General features: G+C 37.9%; 1 protein-coding gene across 3 annotated transcripts in view; it reads right to left on the bottom strand.

Annotated features, from left to right (window-relative positions):
* The window catches only part of rnf216 (ring finger protein 216), a 51162-nt gene that overhangs the window by 23863 nt on the left and 13694 nt on the right, over positions 1 to 13605 (bottom strand). For 2 of the 3 annotated variants that reach the window (XM_057817052.1, XM_057817053.1), the window contains exons 7-13: positions 9876 to 10037; positions 9698 to 9803; positions 9455 to 9588; positions 9330 to 9380; positions 4339 to 4476; positions 1833 to 1981; positions 558 to 636 (exon numbers count right to left, since the gene is read on the bottom strand). In XM_057817052.1, the coding sequence (XP_057673035.1) occupies positions 558 to 636; positions 1833 to 1981; positions 4339 to 4476; positions 9330 to 9380; positions 9455 to 9588; positions 9698 to 9803; positions 9876 to 10037 (819 nt within the window). The remainder of the gene's footprint in view (positions 1 to 557; positions 637 to 1832; positions 1982 to 4338; positions 4477 to 9329; positions 9381 to 9454; positions 9589 to 9697; positions 9804 to 9875; positions 10038 to 13605) is intronic. The other variant, XM_057817054.1, reaches the window with a different exon arrangement.

The raw sequence follows: 13605 nt of genomic DNA, 5'->3' as shown, positions 1-13605 counted from the left end.
TTGCAAAATTAAGGGCTTAATAGAAAGCCTAAAAATGTAACTCAACACTTGACTCCAGAAAATCTTAGGGATTAAAAAACAAAAACAAAAAAAAGGTCATGAGTAATGGAGTGCTATGTGTAGAGCAAAATATTGTAGTTTACATATGAGAGGGCTTTGTTTGTTGGCCCACGTTTCATCCAGATAAAGGTGATTAACAGGCTACATTGCAATGCCCCGCCACCCTACCCCAGCATTCCTGTGGTTATACAGTGGGAGGAGGCAGTGATAAGAGGCGCGCCGACTTCTCCAGATGGAACCATTTGGTCCCATCAATCCTTGCTCTCACACATTGTTTGACCTCTGCACTCACCGTGATTCTTGTTGGATCACTCAGTTGGATCACTCATGGTCAGTACCATATTTGGTCATAATGGATAAGAAAATTCATGATTTGAGACATTATCACAGGCTGTACGGGAAACTATTTCCAATTGAATGCACGTTTATAATGTGATAAGTGTCAAAGCCATTTGAATTCAGCAAAACCTCAATGTATGACAGAAATCAAGACTAACCTTGCGACAGCGAGGGTTTGGGCAGCTAAAAAGCAACATCTCTTTATCCAGTAAGGCAGGGAAGTTACAAAAGGGACACCTTGGAAGGGGGGAAAGTAAGAGGACATTAATGTTAATGTTCATAACACATTCAAATGTGATTTACCCTTTCATGCATGATTTCAGGCAAACACTGTTTCATGTATTCACTGTAAGACGGCGCTTGCATAACACTACAGCACGTCGTGCTGCAGCTCCACCGAAAGCACCCCACTTACTCTGAGAGTGGAGGAGCGATACTCGGGACAAGGTAAAATTAAGTTAACGTAGTACTACTAAATAACATTAACGTTACTGTACCTTGCTAACGTAACGTTAGCCCTGCAGAGGGCTAGGTTTCTATCAAATATGACGACTGTCGATGCGTGGCTAACATTTCTTTCATATAGGCTTTATTTAATTGGTAAAAACAGCGCTGGAGAGTAATGAGGGTAAAACATAATAAAGCTAACTGTAAATTTTAGCTCAGTAGTCATTGATGGATAATACACCAAGTAGCACTGGTGCCTAATGTGCTCCATACAAACAGCAGGTATCATAGATTTATTTTGAACAATGGAAAAACTCAAAATCCTATCAGGACTTACAATTTAGACTAACTTAAAACTTAACTAGAACTTCAAAATAGCTTGACACAAATAGAAATTCAAATTAAACACGTGGGAAAAACACCCAACTTTTTTGTGACGTGTGTTATCAAGCGTAATGACATCTTTAGTTAAGAAATAAGATTTTTTTTTTTATAGGATCTTAAGGTTTTTGAATGAAAGCAGTGAATTTATTGTTTTTCTTTTCCTAGTCACATCTGAGATGAAATTGGCCGTTTTCAAAAATTTACATCTAAAATACGTTGTCTAGAAATGGTTCAATATTAGGTGAAATGTCATTTCTCATGTACATTTATATTTGCTCTTTACCTTAAAAAAATGTTTAATCCGATAACTCGATAACTTCAATAGAATACTCGATTACTAAAATATTTGACAGCTGCAGCCCTAATGTTTTTACATTAAATGAGCTGGAGTATTAATGACACCTTTATTTATTTAATTCCTATTTTAATTAATTAATGACACATTTAAGTATTTATTTAAAGATGTATATTTCATTATTTCCCATTTGGTATCCCATACTCATCCAGTGAACACTAATGCCTACTTGTACATGTATGTGTAAAAGAATGGGTGAATGACAGCCTGTAAAGTGCTTTTGGAAGTGTAATGCTATATTACTTACCTCACTAGTTCATCTGCACAGGTGGCAGCGATGGCCTCCTCTGCCTGCCTCTCATAATATTTGCAAAGGATGTTTTCTGGTAGGACCTTTTGTAGTTCACAGACTGGGTAAGAGCAAAGGCAGCCTGACTCCATGCAGCTCAACTCTGACTGTAAAATGAATACAAAAGGGAATAAGATTAAATAAAAATGTGCGATGTCTTCTCCGGACATATTCAAGCGTAAAATTTACACGCTCTTTCAGTTGTAAAAAGAGGAGTAGTAAAGCCGCGTCTGTACCATTAGCCTGCATTGTTTATGATGTGGTAATGCCACACAAAAAAATGACGAATGCGCGCTTCATGACGTCACTTCCGTTGGCTCTGTAGCACATCCAGATCATGGGTTCCATCACGGCTGTGGCATTTCTGTGTGGAGTTTGTACTGTATGTGCTTCCCATGCGTGCGTGGATTTTCTCGGGGTTACTGGTGATTGAACACTCGTAGGTGTGAGTGTGCGTGAATGATTGTGTGTCTATATATGCCCTGCGACTGGCTGGCAACCTGCTCAGGGTATACCCCGCCTTCTGGAATATTATGCAGAGTGATTAAAAGTATGGCGTAAAAAGTGATGCAATGAAAAATTTGGGTGCACCGACATTTTGTGTTGGTGCATCTTAAGAAAAAGTTACCGTAAGCGCATCGGTGCAACCAATTCAAAACGTTAGTGTGGTGCCTTGGCAATATACACTCACCGGCCACTTTATTAGGTACACCTGTCCAACTGCTCTTTAACACTTAATTTCTAATCAGCCAATCACATGGCGGCAACTCAGTGCATTTAGGCATGTAGACATGGTTTAAGACAATCTCCTGCAGTTCAAACCGAGCATCAGTATGGGGAAGAAAGGTGATTTGAGTGACTTTGAACGTGGCATGGTTGTTGGTGCCAGAAGGGCTGGTCTGAGCATTTCAGAAACTGCTGATCTACTGGGATTTTCACGCACCACCTGTAAATCTCTAGGGTTTACAGAGAATGGTCCGAAAAAGAAAAAAATATCCAGTGAGCGGCAGTTCTGTGGGCTGAAATGCCTTGTTGATGCCAGAGGTCAGAGGAGAATTGCCAGAGTGGTTCAAGCTGATAGAAAGGCAACATTGACTCAAATAACCACCCGTTACAACCAAGGTAGGCAGAAGAGCATCTCTGAACGCACAGCACGTCGAACTTTGAGGCAGATGGGCTACAGCAGCAGAAGACCACGCCGGGTGCCACTCCTTTTAGCTAAGAACAGGACACTGAGGCTACAATTTGCACAAGCTCATCGAAATTGGACAATAGAAGATTGGAAAAACTTTGCCTGGTCTGATGAGTCTCGATTTCTGCTGCGACAGTCGGATGGTAGGGTCAGAATTTGGCGTCAACAACATGAAACCATGGATCCATCCTGCCTTGTATCAACGGTTCAGGCTGGTGGTGGTGGTGTAATGGTGTGGGGAATATTTTCTTGGCACTCTTTGGGCCCCTTGGTACCAATTTGAGCATTGTTGTAACGCCACAGCCTACCTGAGTATTGTTGCTGACCATGTCCACCCCATTATGACCACAATGTACTCAACTTCTGATGGCTACTTTCAGCAGGATAATGTGCCATGTCATAAAGCTGGAATCATCTCAGACTGGTTTCTTGAACATGACAATGGTTCACTGTACTCAAATGGCCTCCACAGTCACCAGATCTCAATCCAATAGAGCATCTTTGGGATGTAGTGGAACGGGAGATTTGCATCATGGATGTGGAGCCGACAAATCTGCACCAACTGTGTGATGCCATCATGTCAATATGGATCAAACTCTCTGAGGAATGCTTCCAGCACCTTGTTGAATCTATGCCATGAAGAATTGAGGCAGTTCTGAAGGCAAAAGGGGGTCCAACCCATTACTAGCATGGTGTGCCTAATAAAGTGGCAGGTGAGTGTATATCGCAATGTTAATTTTTTCCAATATCGTTCAGGCCTATCCCAAGCAGAGCTATTTAGGTTATCTGGTGAAAATTCTTCTAGTTTTAATATCGCAAACCCCCCCAAAAACACAATGATAGTTTTTTCCAATATCGTTCTTATTTATTTATTTATTTATATTTTTTTACTTTTTAAGGGCTAAAAAGTAACAAAACAATCCAGAAATGGCATTGCCAAAAGATCCAGAAATATATACATTTTATACTATGCAACACTATCGGGAAAATTGGAAGAATAAGTACTGTAAAAAGTACAGTACTGTAACATGTTTGGGACTTTTATCTAAATAAAATTAAAAAAAACAAACTTTAACTGTATCGGCTCAGGACTCTTATCAGTACATTCTCAAAACCAGGTGCCTCTGATTCGTGTGCAAAAATATGCGTTCGGAACATCCCTATAATGGACCTTTACAGTATTACATTCCAGAATGACTTTCTGTATTACATATTTGTGGGTACTGTGGACTTAGTCAGACTATTTCTTGTTGTCATTATGAACGTACGTACCTTTCCCGAGCCAAACACTGCCTCTTGAGCATATTTAACGAGGCACTCTTTACAGAACAAGTGCCCGTCTGAACACTGTGTCATTTTCTCAAAGGCAAACTCTCCGTAGCAACAGCCGCACTCAATCAGCTGGCCATCCTGTAAAAACAAATCTTCAGTCATTGATGTCATTTATTGGTTATGAATATATATACGAAGTCAAAAAATTCAAAAGAATTATTAGGAATTTTTTGGACTATAAGACACTCCTTTTTTCCCTCAGCTTTGAACCCCGTGGTTTGTATATGGATTTTTACAGGCTGATGAGCTGTGTCTTATAAAAAAGTTTAAATACTAAAATGTTTCATCCAGATACAATATTGGGATTGCAAAAGTATCAATACACAATTATTTATTTTTGCATTACTACACCTCAACAGAAACCTATTGTGATGGGGCAAATTGGATTTTGCACTACATTTGATACCAATGGAAAAATTTTTTGCAACCTCCTTCTAAACTCATCGGCTGCAATTGACAGCTCTAACCATCCAATTCATTTGGATTATTAATTGATCAATAATCAATAACATTTGTCTACAAAATTTTGGAAAATATCTGCTTCAGAGATAAAAATGGCTAAATCGTACTTGCTGTGGTGACATGGATAGTAAAAAACAAGATTTTAATGCTGATAGGCTAAAGTATTCAATATATTTAATATTAAAGTTACATTGGTGTAATTATCTAGGATCAATTTTGCAAGTTGCAACATTTGAGATGGATATATCAGTGTGTCACCGCTTGTCAAATGTGTCTACATGCCTTCTCACATACAAAGCACTCAATAACTTGGCCCCTCTTTACCTCACAGACATTCTACGTCCCCATAGCCCTTCCAGTCAACTCCGCTCATCTAATAGAAACATCCTCACACTGCCCCCCACAATGAACACACCAGATTTAGCAGGGGGGGGGGGGGGACAGCCTTCTCCGTTGCTGCCCCCTTCCCTTTGTAACTCATTCCCTCAACCCATCCACACCTGTTCAGACCTTTCTTCAAACCATTGATAAAAACTCACCATTTTAAACTGGCTTTTAAATTATAATTCTTTCTGTCTATAGTTTTTTTCTGCTCACATTGTTTTCTGCTTTTCTTTGTTTTAACAGTAACGCGTCTTTGAGCATCTGGAAAAGCGCTCTATAAATAAAATGTATCATCATTGTTTTGTACACTTACAAAACACGAGGATGTATGCAATACATTGAAAACAGCATATATATAAGTCAGAGCTCTTGCCTACACAGTTATATATTCTGAAATGGCAGACAATGTTTTTAAGTAGATGTGTTTACCCAGAAATAACAATTTCCATTAAAAACAATACTCATTTTCACCTAAATTGCTTGGATTTTAACATTCCGGCCAGATTTTTTTTTTTAAATTTAAGTCTCACTACTTTTATCCAGATAGCATTTTGTTTGTAGACCAGTGTAATTTATAAATTAATGTTGGAACAAATTGTGTTGTCTGTGTGGATTATGTCTTACTATTTTCATTTGTTTTGCATACCTTCCTCACTTACAGTTAGCAGGGGGAGCCAATTGGTTAACTACTGAGTGGAGGTTGTGACACTTTTAGGCGGATACGTGGTACTACTATGTAAGGGTGTCAACAATAATCGATGCAGCGATGCATCCCGATGCGGGGCAGGGACGATTCGATTCGATGCGGGCAACACGCTGAATCGATTCAGCGCATTTTAAAATATATAAGTACGTTCAAAAATCTTCCCTGCGCAATTCCGGTGATACAATGGATTTGGTTTCCCCATTTGTATTGTTATTCTCATGTTTACCTGTAGAGAGGAGCTACTTTACATTCAAAGCAAGCCGTAGAGGTTAGATCGGGCCTAAAAAAATTCCAGCCCAACCCGACACGGCCCGTTGGTATTGAAGCCCGACCGGCCAGATCAATTAACTATAGATTTGCATGCCCGAGCCGAGTGATGCGAAAAAAAAGCAAAAACGCAGCAGCAGCAGCAATTTATTTTCATTTCTTCAAGTTTTCTTACGGTTTAAATAGTCTACATATTTTTATAAGAGTTATAAAAGCCTTTACACAACAAAATAATGCTGGGAAAGTTAAATATAAAAAACCACGGTTTTGCAGACACACAGAGGAGAAGATTCGAAAGGATCACATTTGCCTTTGTGTGCATAAATAAAAGTGTCTTTCCTAACAAATTCTCAGTTGGCAGACAAAAAACGCAAGTTTACTCAGTATTTAAATAGTCTACATATTTCTAAGAGATTTATAAAAGCATTTACTCAACAAAATAACGCTGGGAAAGTTTAATATTTAAAAAAAAACACTGTTTTACAGACACACAGAGGAGAAGATTCGAAAGGATCACATTTGCCTTTGTGTGCATAAATAAAAGTGTCTTTCGTAACGAATACTCAGTTGGCAGGAAAAAAAACGCAAGTTTACTTAATATTTAAATAGTCTACATATTTTTGTGAAATTTATAGAAGTATTTACACAACGAAATAACGCTAGGAAAGTTTGATTAAAAAAAAAAAACACGGTTTTACAGACACACAGAGGAGAAGATTCAAAAGGATCACATTTGCCTTTGTGTGCGTAAATAAAAGTGTCTTTCGTAACGAATTCTCAGTTGGCAGGAAAAAAACGCAAGTTTACTCAATATTTAAATAGTCTACATATTTTTATGAAATTTATAGAAGCATTTACACAACGAAATAACGCTGGGAAAGTTTGATTAAAAGAAAAAAAAAAGCACGGTTTTACAGACACACAGAGAAGATTCAAAAGGATCACATTTGCCTTTGTGTGCGTAAATAAAAGTGTCTTTCGTAACGAATTCTCAGTTGGCAGGAAAAAAACGCAAGTTTACTCAATATTTAAATAGTCTACATATTTTTATGAGAATTATAAAAGCATTCACACAACGAAATAACGGGAGGAGAAGAAGAAAAAGAGGGCTGCGCCACAGCCCTCTGCGCATTTTTTTTTTTTCTTTTTTAATAATTTATTAGTCCGGCGCGGCGGCCCGACCCGACCCACCGAAACGTGAATGCTTAACATTTCGGGTCGGGTCGGGTTCGGGCACAAGATCTAACCTCTACGCAGGGGGGACGAGGAGCCCAAATCCGCTTCCTTACCGGAGTAACGTCACAGACAAGCGCAGTTGTAATCGAGAGAGCAGAGAGATAGGACATAACATAACAATGGCTGAAACGGAGAAAGAGGGAGCGAGAAATATTATAGATATAAGATAGGCTAGGCCTACATTTTACTTTTGTTCTACATTGCAATTTAGTTGATGTTTTGTTTGCAACTGAACTGATCCCTGGATTGATATTGCGATAAAGATGCTGCTGCACTACAATATTTTCTTTGTCGTTTTCTTTAATATTTACTTGAATATTTTTATTAATGGGTCGTTGTGACTAAAATACAGTGACTGTTATTACTGATTTTGCACAGGAGTTCAGATGTTGCACTGTGTGAAAGGCTGCTACTGTGTGTAAAAAAAAAAAAAAAAAAAAAAAGAGAAAGCCCTGGTCTCATTCAAAGCACTAATTAAATGCTGTGATCTGATTTTTTTTTTTTTTTAAGATATATATGAAAGTATACTATTTTCATTTGACTTCAACCATGAGTGACACAAGAGCCAATAAAAAGTTGTTTAATGTCTGTCCGCTTGGGTTGGCTCATGATTCACGAAAAATATGCATTGCTTTAGAATTTTAATGCATCCCAGGCTTTAATGCATCGCAATGCATTGCCGAATCGAACCGAATCGAATCGTGACCCTCTGAATCGAATCGAATCGTGGCCTTCCGAATCGTAATCGAATCGAATCGTGAGGGCGGTGTCGATGCACACCTCTACTACTATGGATACGGAATCCCCAAAATGCAAGTAGGTCCTGCTGCGGCCCGCAGTACTCGCCCATCCTACGACCTCCCTTTTTGGTGCATAAGGGGTTAGGGTTTTTGGTGCCTTCTGCATCCCATGACACAGAAAAGGGGTTAGGGTCGTTGAAAGCAGGGGGCGCGGTTGGCGGATGACGAATGCTTGACCTGATTGTGGTCGTTGAAAGCAGGGGCAGGGGGTGCGGTTGGCGAGTACTGTGGGCTTTAGCTGGACCCTTCTCCAAAAGTGTAGCACAAATTGGGTGCTGTCTGCTGGCCTAAATGTGCATGGCAGGGACAGGTCTATTTATTGTGTTAAAATGTTATAGTTTTATATTATAAGTATGGCAAGTAATATCATATCGTTTTGATGAAATCTATCATCAGATCGTACATGGGGACCCTTTGTGGCTGATTGGTGGCAATACCATGGGATACGTTATCCCAAAAAGTAGCAAGTAAATGCAAATTGAGGGCCATCTGCTGGCCAAAATTTGCATTGAAGGGACAGATCTATGACACAGATGTGTAAAATGTCGATAGAAAGTTTCGTTTTGACCATTTATATGATCATATCTTACAGTACTAGCTTTAAAACATTACAAGGTGGTTTTTACTCTGACTGCCATAGACGGCACTAGACGTCCAATCCATTTGGAGTGGAAGGGTTGAAATGAACAATCGTTCATTCGCTGACAGACTCCCAGTTCAAATGGATTGGACGTCTACTTTTGATGAACTAATTTAAAAGGTTTTTAAGAGCCAAATGATTGGACATCCATCATCGTGAATGGAATTGAAAGAGCTCATAAAAAATTAACATTTTTTAAAATTTATGTAATATCGAAAATGGTATCAAGTAGTTTTTTGAGTATCGATATCCAGTCTTTAGATTTGAATATCTCTCTGGCCTATTATCCAGTTCAGCCTATATGTGAGTAAATACTGTTCTCTTGTAAAACTTGGTGGGTGTGGCTTATAGTCAACTGCGCCTTACAGTCCAAAAATTACAGTAATTAGGCTAGAAAATGACATGTATAATTTTCCAGCGAGTGAAATAAACCTACTTTCTTATATTCATCTTCATTGACTTGCAGCGCCAGGAGGAAGTCCTCATGCTGGAAACAAGAGGAAATATCAACTTAGTCATTGCATTTTTAACTAAAGAAAGACAAAAATAGTGTAAAAATACCTCTGCCCATTCCTTGGCTTTCTTTTTAAAGAAATTGAGCTCCTTTTGTATCGGAGCTTTCAAATTCCTGTACGTCTTGCAGTAGCGTCTGCTTTTTTCCAAAAAGTACATTCGCTTGATAAATTTAACCTGACCTGCAGCACAAACGGAGGCGGCCCCTTCATTGTTAAACACTTTTCTTCTATGGTTTTGAATCGATTCTTACAGATACGCAAATAGGGAGAACATTTTATTTCCCCTCACCGTGCTCAAAATTGAAATCAATGTAGCAGCGCTTAGTTCTGCTTCGTTGTCGCTTTTCTGAGAAGTCGTGTGATTCTTGAAACTTCTTCAGAGCTTCAAAAAAGGCCTAAGAGGAAAAAGTTCAAGTAGTGTGAATACTTTTTAAAGGCATTGTTAACTTTTTTTTTTTTTTTTTTACCTTGCGTGTGATTGCATAGTGTCCTTTCAGGGCATGGAGAGCCCATTTGATGTCCTGACAGCTAATCATGCGAAAGTCTGCCATGAGCAAGTCTGCAGCCTGCATTACCATATCGGGACCTACTGGGTCCAGTTTATCATAATCGAACAGATCCTCAGTTCCCTGAAATGAAAAATGAATTCTTTCAGTGCTGTTGACGATGATAGACGTCCAATAAAGTCAAGTGGCTCTTAAAAACTAAATTAAAACACTTTAAATGAGTTTATCACTAGCAGACAGAAGTCCAATCTATTTGAACTGGGAGGGTGGTAGTGAATGAACAGTAACAAATGAGTTACAGTTAAAAATACACCTTACACAATATTGGGTTTGGGTGTATTGTTACGGTGTGATTTGTAAAGCATTAGAAACAGTTCCTAATATAGTTGTCTGTTATTATCAGGTAGTTGATAATAGCTTGAGTAAAGCATGTTAAAATAATATATTTACATCTGTTATTTTTCATCACTTTTGCGCCAGTATGCATGTTGCCTTCAAAGTGAATGTAGAAGCCACCTGCCTTTGTGCCAGGGCTGGTCACAGCTTATCACGGTAGTAATACGTATTAATAATCAGTGGTGGAATGTAATGAAGTAAAAGTACCACGTCATATTTGTACTCAAGGAAAGTACAGATACACAAAAATGTACTTAAGTACCATAACGAAGTACTTTTTACTTCACTACATTTTACAGCACACATCAGTACTTTTTAGTCCACTACTAAAAAAAAAAAACAATAATACCTGACTGCTGGCGACAGCCGCAACAAACTACGTCCACATAATGCTACGGTAGATATCACATGTATAAAGAACAAGACGCCAAATGACAGACTCGGCGGCATTAGTAAACTGCCGCCATCTTAAAGCAGTATACTTCCCTGGAAGTATAATTAACCTAATTAACTTTTTATCCAAAATACTCCCAAATCGGCAAAATCTTGACTTGGAATCTATCTTTAAAACAGTTTTAAAACTTTAACATGTCGAAAGTAGACAGAAGGGAAATTATGGAATAATGGGAGCAATTTTAACAACTTTAATGGTTGATTCACGACATAAATTAATTGAATGTAGTTGAAAGCTGCTGATACAGAATGGGGAGGGGTGTATCAATAATTGATTTATAATCGAATCGTTGCCTCTGAATCGTAATTGGAATCGAATCGTTGGTGTCCAAAGATTCCCACATCTACGTGCAACTATACCCTGATTAAGCACTACAGTGACCACCACGAGTACAAGCAAGATTAGGTAGGTGAACAAAATATGACCAATAAAAAACTGAGAACAAGTTAAAAAGTGAGTACTTCATCCACCACGGTTATAAATTAAATGTCTCCAAACGAAGATGCTTGGGATTTGTTATGCAAGCAGACCATGTGCATTCATGGGGAAAAAATTAAATGAACAATAAATGAGTGGAAAAAAAAAAAAAATCATTTTTAATTCCATACATATAACTACTTAATTACCAGAAAGAAATAATCACTAAGTAGTAATAAAATACAAAAATCTGTGTAAATGCCCAGCAAAATCCATCTAGGAAATTGTCATTGCATGGCATGTCCTATGACGGTCTGCCTGTATTTGTAATGCTTTGGGTTTCCCTTAGTGGCTCTTTGTGGTAACTACTGTAAACGTGATTTAATTGTGAATGATATTTTAAAATTTATTTATGGACATTTTGGCTCATTTAAATTCATATTATTTATACAGGACATTAAAAAAAAAAAAAAAAAAAAAAAAAAAATCAGTTGAAGTTGTCCTATTTTTTCCACAGAACATTTATGGGTGTCTGTTTGATATCGATACCGGATTTTTGGAGTTGGACAAAATCGGGATAACGGTTTTCGGTTAAAAAGTCATTATCGGGCAACTCTAGTTCCTAAGTGTCCCAATAACATATGACACTTTTTTTGTCCAAATGCCTCATTGAAAATGACAAAACAAAGATATATATTATCGTCACTCCACTGGGCCGGGCTCCTTATAGATCCAGATTAAAGACTCACTTCTTCAGACTAGCTTTTTCTCCTGACTAGGTTAGACTGGTTTTTAGGGTTTTAATGTTTAGACAGAGACTTATTATCACTGATCGTGAAGTCTATGGTTTGGATTGGATGTTTTATTTGTTGTAGTAGCTTTTAGCGCCATGCATAGTTTTTTTTTTCTCGATTTTATTGTACAGTGATCCCTCGTTTTTCATTGTTAATGGGGAAAGCCCAACCCCCGCGAAAATCAAAATCCCGCAAAGTAGAGGAGGAACTTATTTTTGGTGTGTTCAATGTATTTATCCAGATTGAACAGCATTGGAAAGAGAGTAGGGCTGTCCCAAACGACTAATTTTCTCCCGATTAGTCAGCAGACTATTTTTATGATTAGTCGACTAATCTAATAATTAAAATTGTATTTTAATTTTTAATTTATTTTAATTTACTAATTTAGCGATGAAATTTTTGTTGACGCTTATCAATTCACAAAAACATATTGGAACATGTAATTTATTTATTTAAGTACAAATAAACACGTAAATAACAATAAATCAAAAAATAAACAGCGAGTTCAAATGCTGATAGAATTAACTAGTGCAAAAGAATGCAATGTAAACAGATTCAGAACACTGACTTCGCCTTTCCAAAATGCTTCAAAACAATTCTTTAAAAAAAAAAAACACCTAGCATTAATATTATAGTATAGTACTATATATAATAGTATTATAATAATTATTCATTTCCAATCAGATTTTTCATAAAGGGTGTCATTTTAAAAGTATTCTTAGTGTAGAATTTGAATTTTGAAGTATGTGGGATTAACTCCAGAAATCGCTATTTATATGAAGAACATCACATGCTTTTATTTTGAAATGTTCAAGTACGTTCGCTAAACCGCCAACTTTAACTTTACACTCCGGAAAAAAAAGCACTTTTTGTAATTGCATGTAATGTCAGTAATAGATTTTTTTGGTCATTTTTTTTGTTTGCAAATACTGTTAACCAGCGATTTTTCATGTTTGAAGTGTCACCTTTTCACCGCAAGTTTGCTTTCACGAGACGACTGCCAAGCAGGCTAAAGTAAGTTGCCTTTTCCCCCCCATTCACCTCAGTGTAGCAGTGCTAACGTTACAGTGTTTAATATAAATGTGTTTTCTTATTTTGTATGTCTGAACTTTAATTCTACAGCGTGTTGATAAGAGAAAGGAACTGGAGTCTCATATGCCATCAGCGGGCACGCACCAATGTATGCACGCACGCACGTGCGCGCGCAGCGATAAAAGGCAGCCGTGAAAATTACCGGCCTCATTTTTATTTGCCGTGCGATAAATTGACTCATTGCATATCGTGACAGGCTTAGCAACTTCAATAAAACATGTCGTTAGTTAGTTAGATGGACTTACAAACTGGGTGACGGCGCTTTAGGTGTTTATTCACGGCTGACGTGCAGCCAAGCTTGGCATTGAAGAGACAGGACAAAAGATTGTACCCTCCTTTGTTTCTTTGAAATAAGTCAATGTTTTGGACACTCTGGTGCGCTTTTTTGGCTTTGTGCCGCTTTCCCCGCTTGCATACAGAGCGTCCGACATTCTGAACTTTCCACGCATATATTTTTTTAACCCTTTCATTAACCGTCGACAGGATGTTTTGCTCGTCGACGGATTTACGTCATCAATGACGTCGACTATGTCGACTA

The sequence above is a fragment of the Corythoichthys intestinalis genome, chromosome 16 (assembly GCF_030265065.1).
Source record: "Corythoichthys intestinalis isolate RoL2023-P3 chromosome 16, ASM3026506v1, whole genome shotgun sequence".
Lineage (NCBI taxonomy): Eukaryota > Metazoa > Chordata > Actinopteri > Syngnathiformes > Syngnathidae > Corythoichthys > Corythoichthys intestinalis.
The sequence above is the reverse complement of the archived record's forward strand: the minus strand, read 5'-3'. Positions and strand labels throughout refer to the sequence as shown.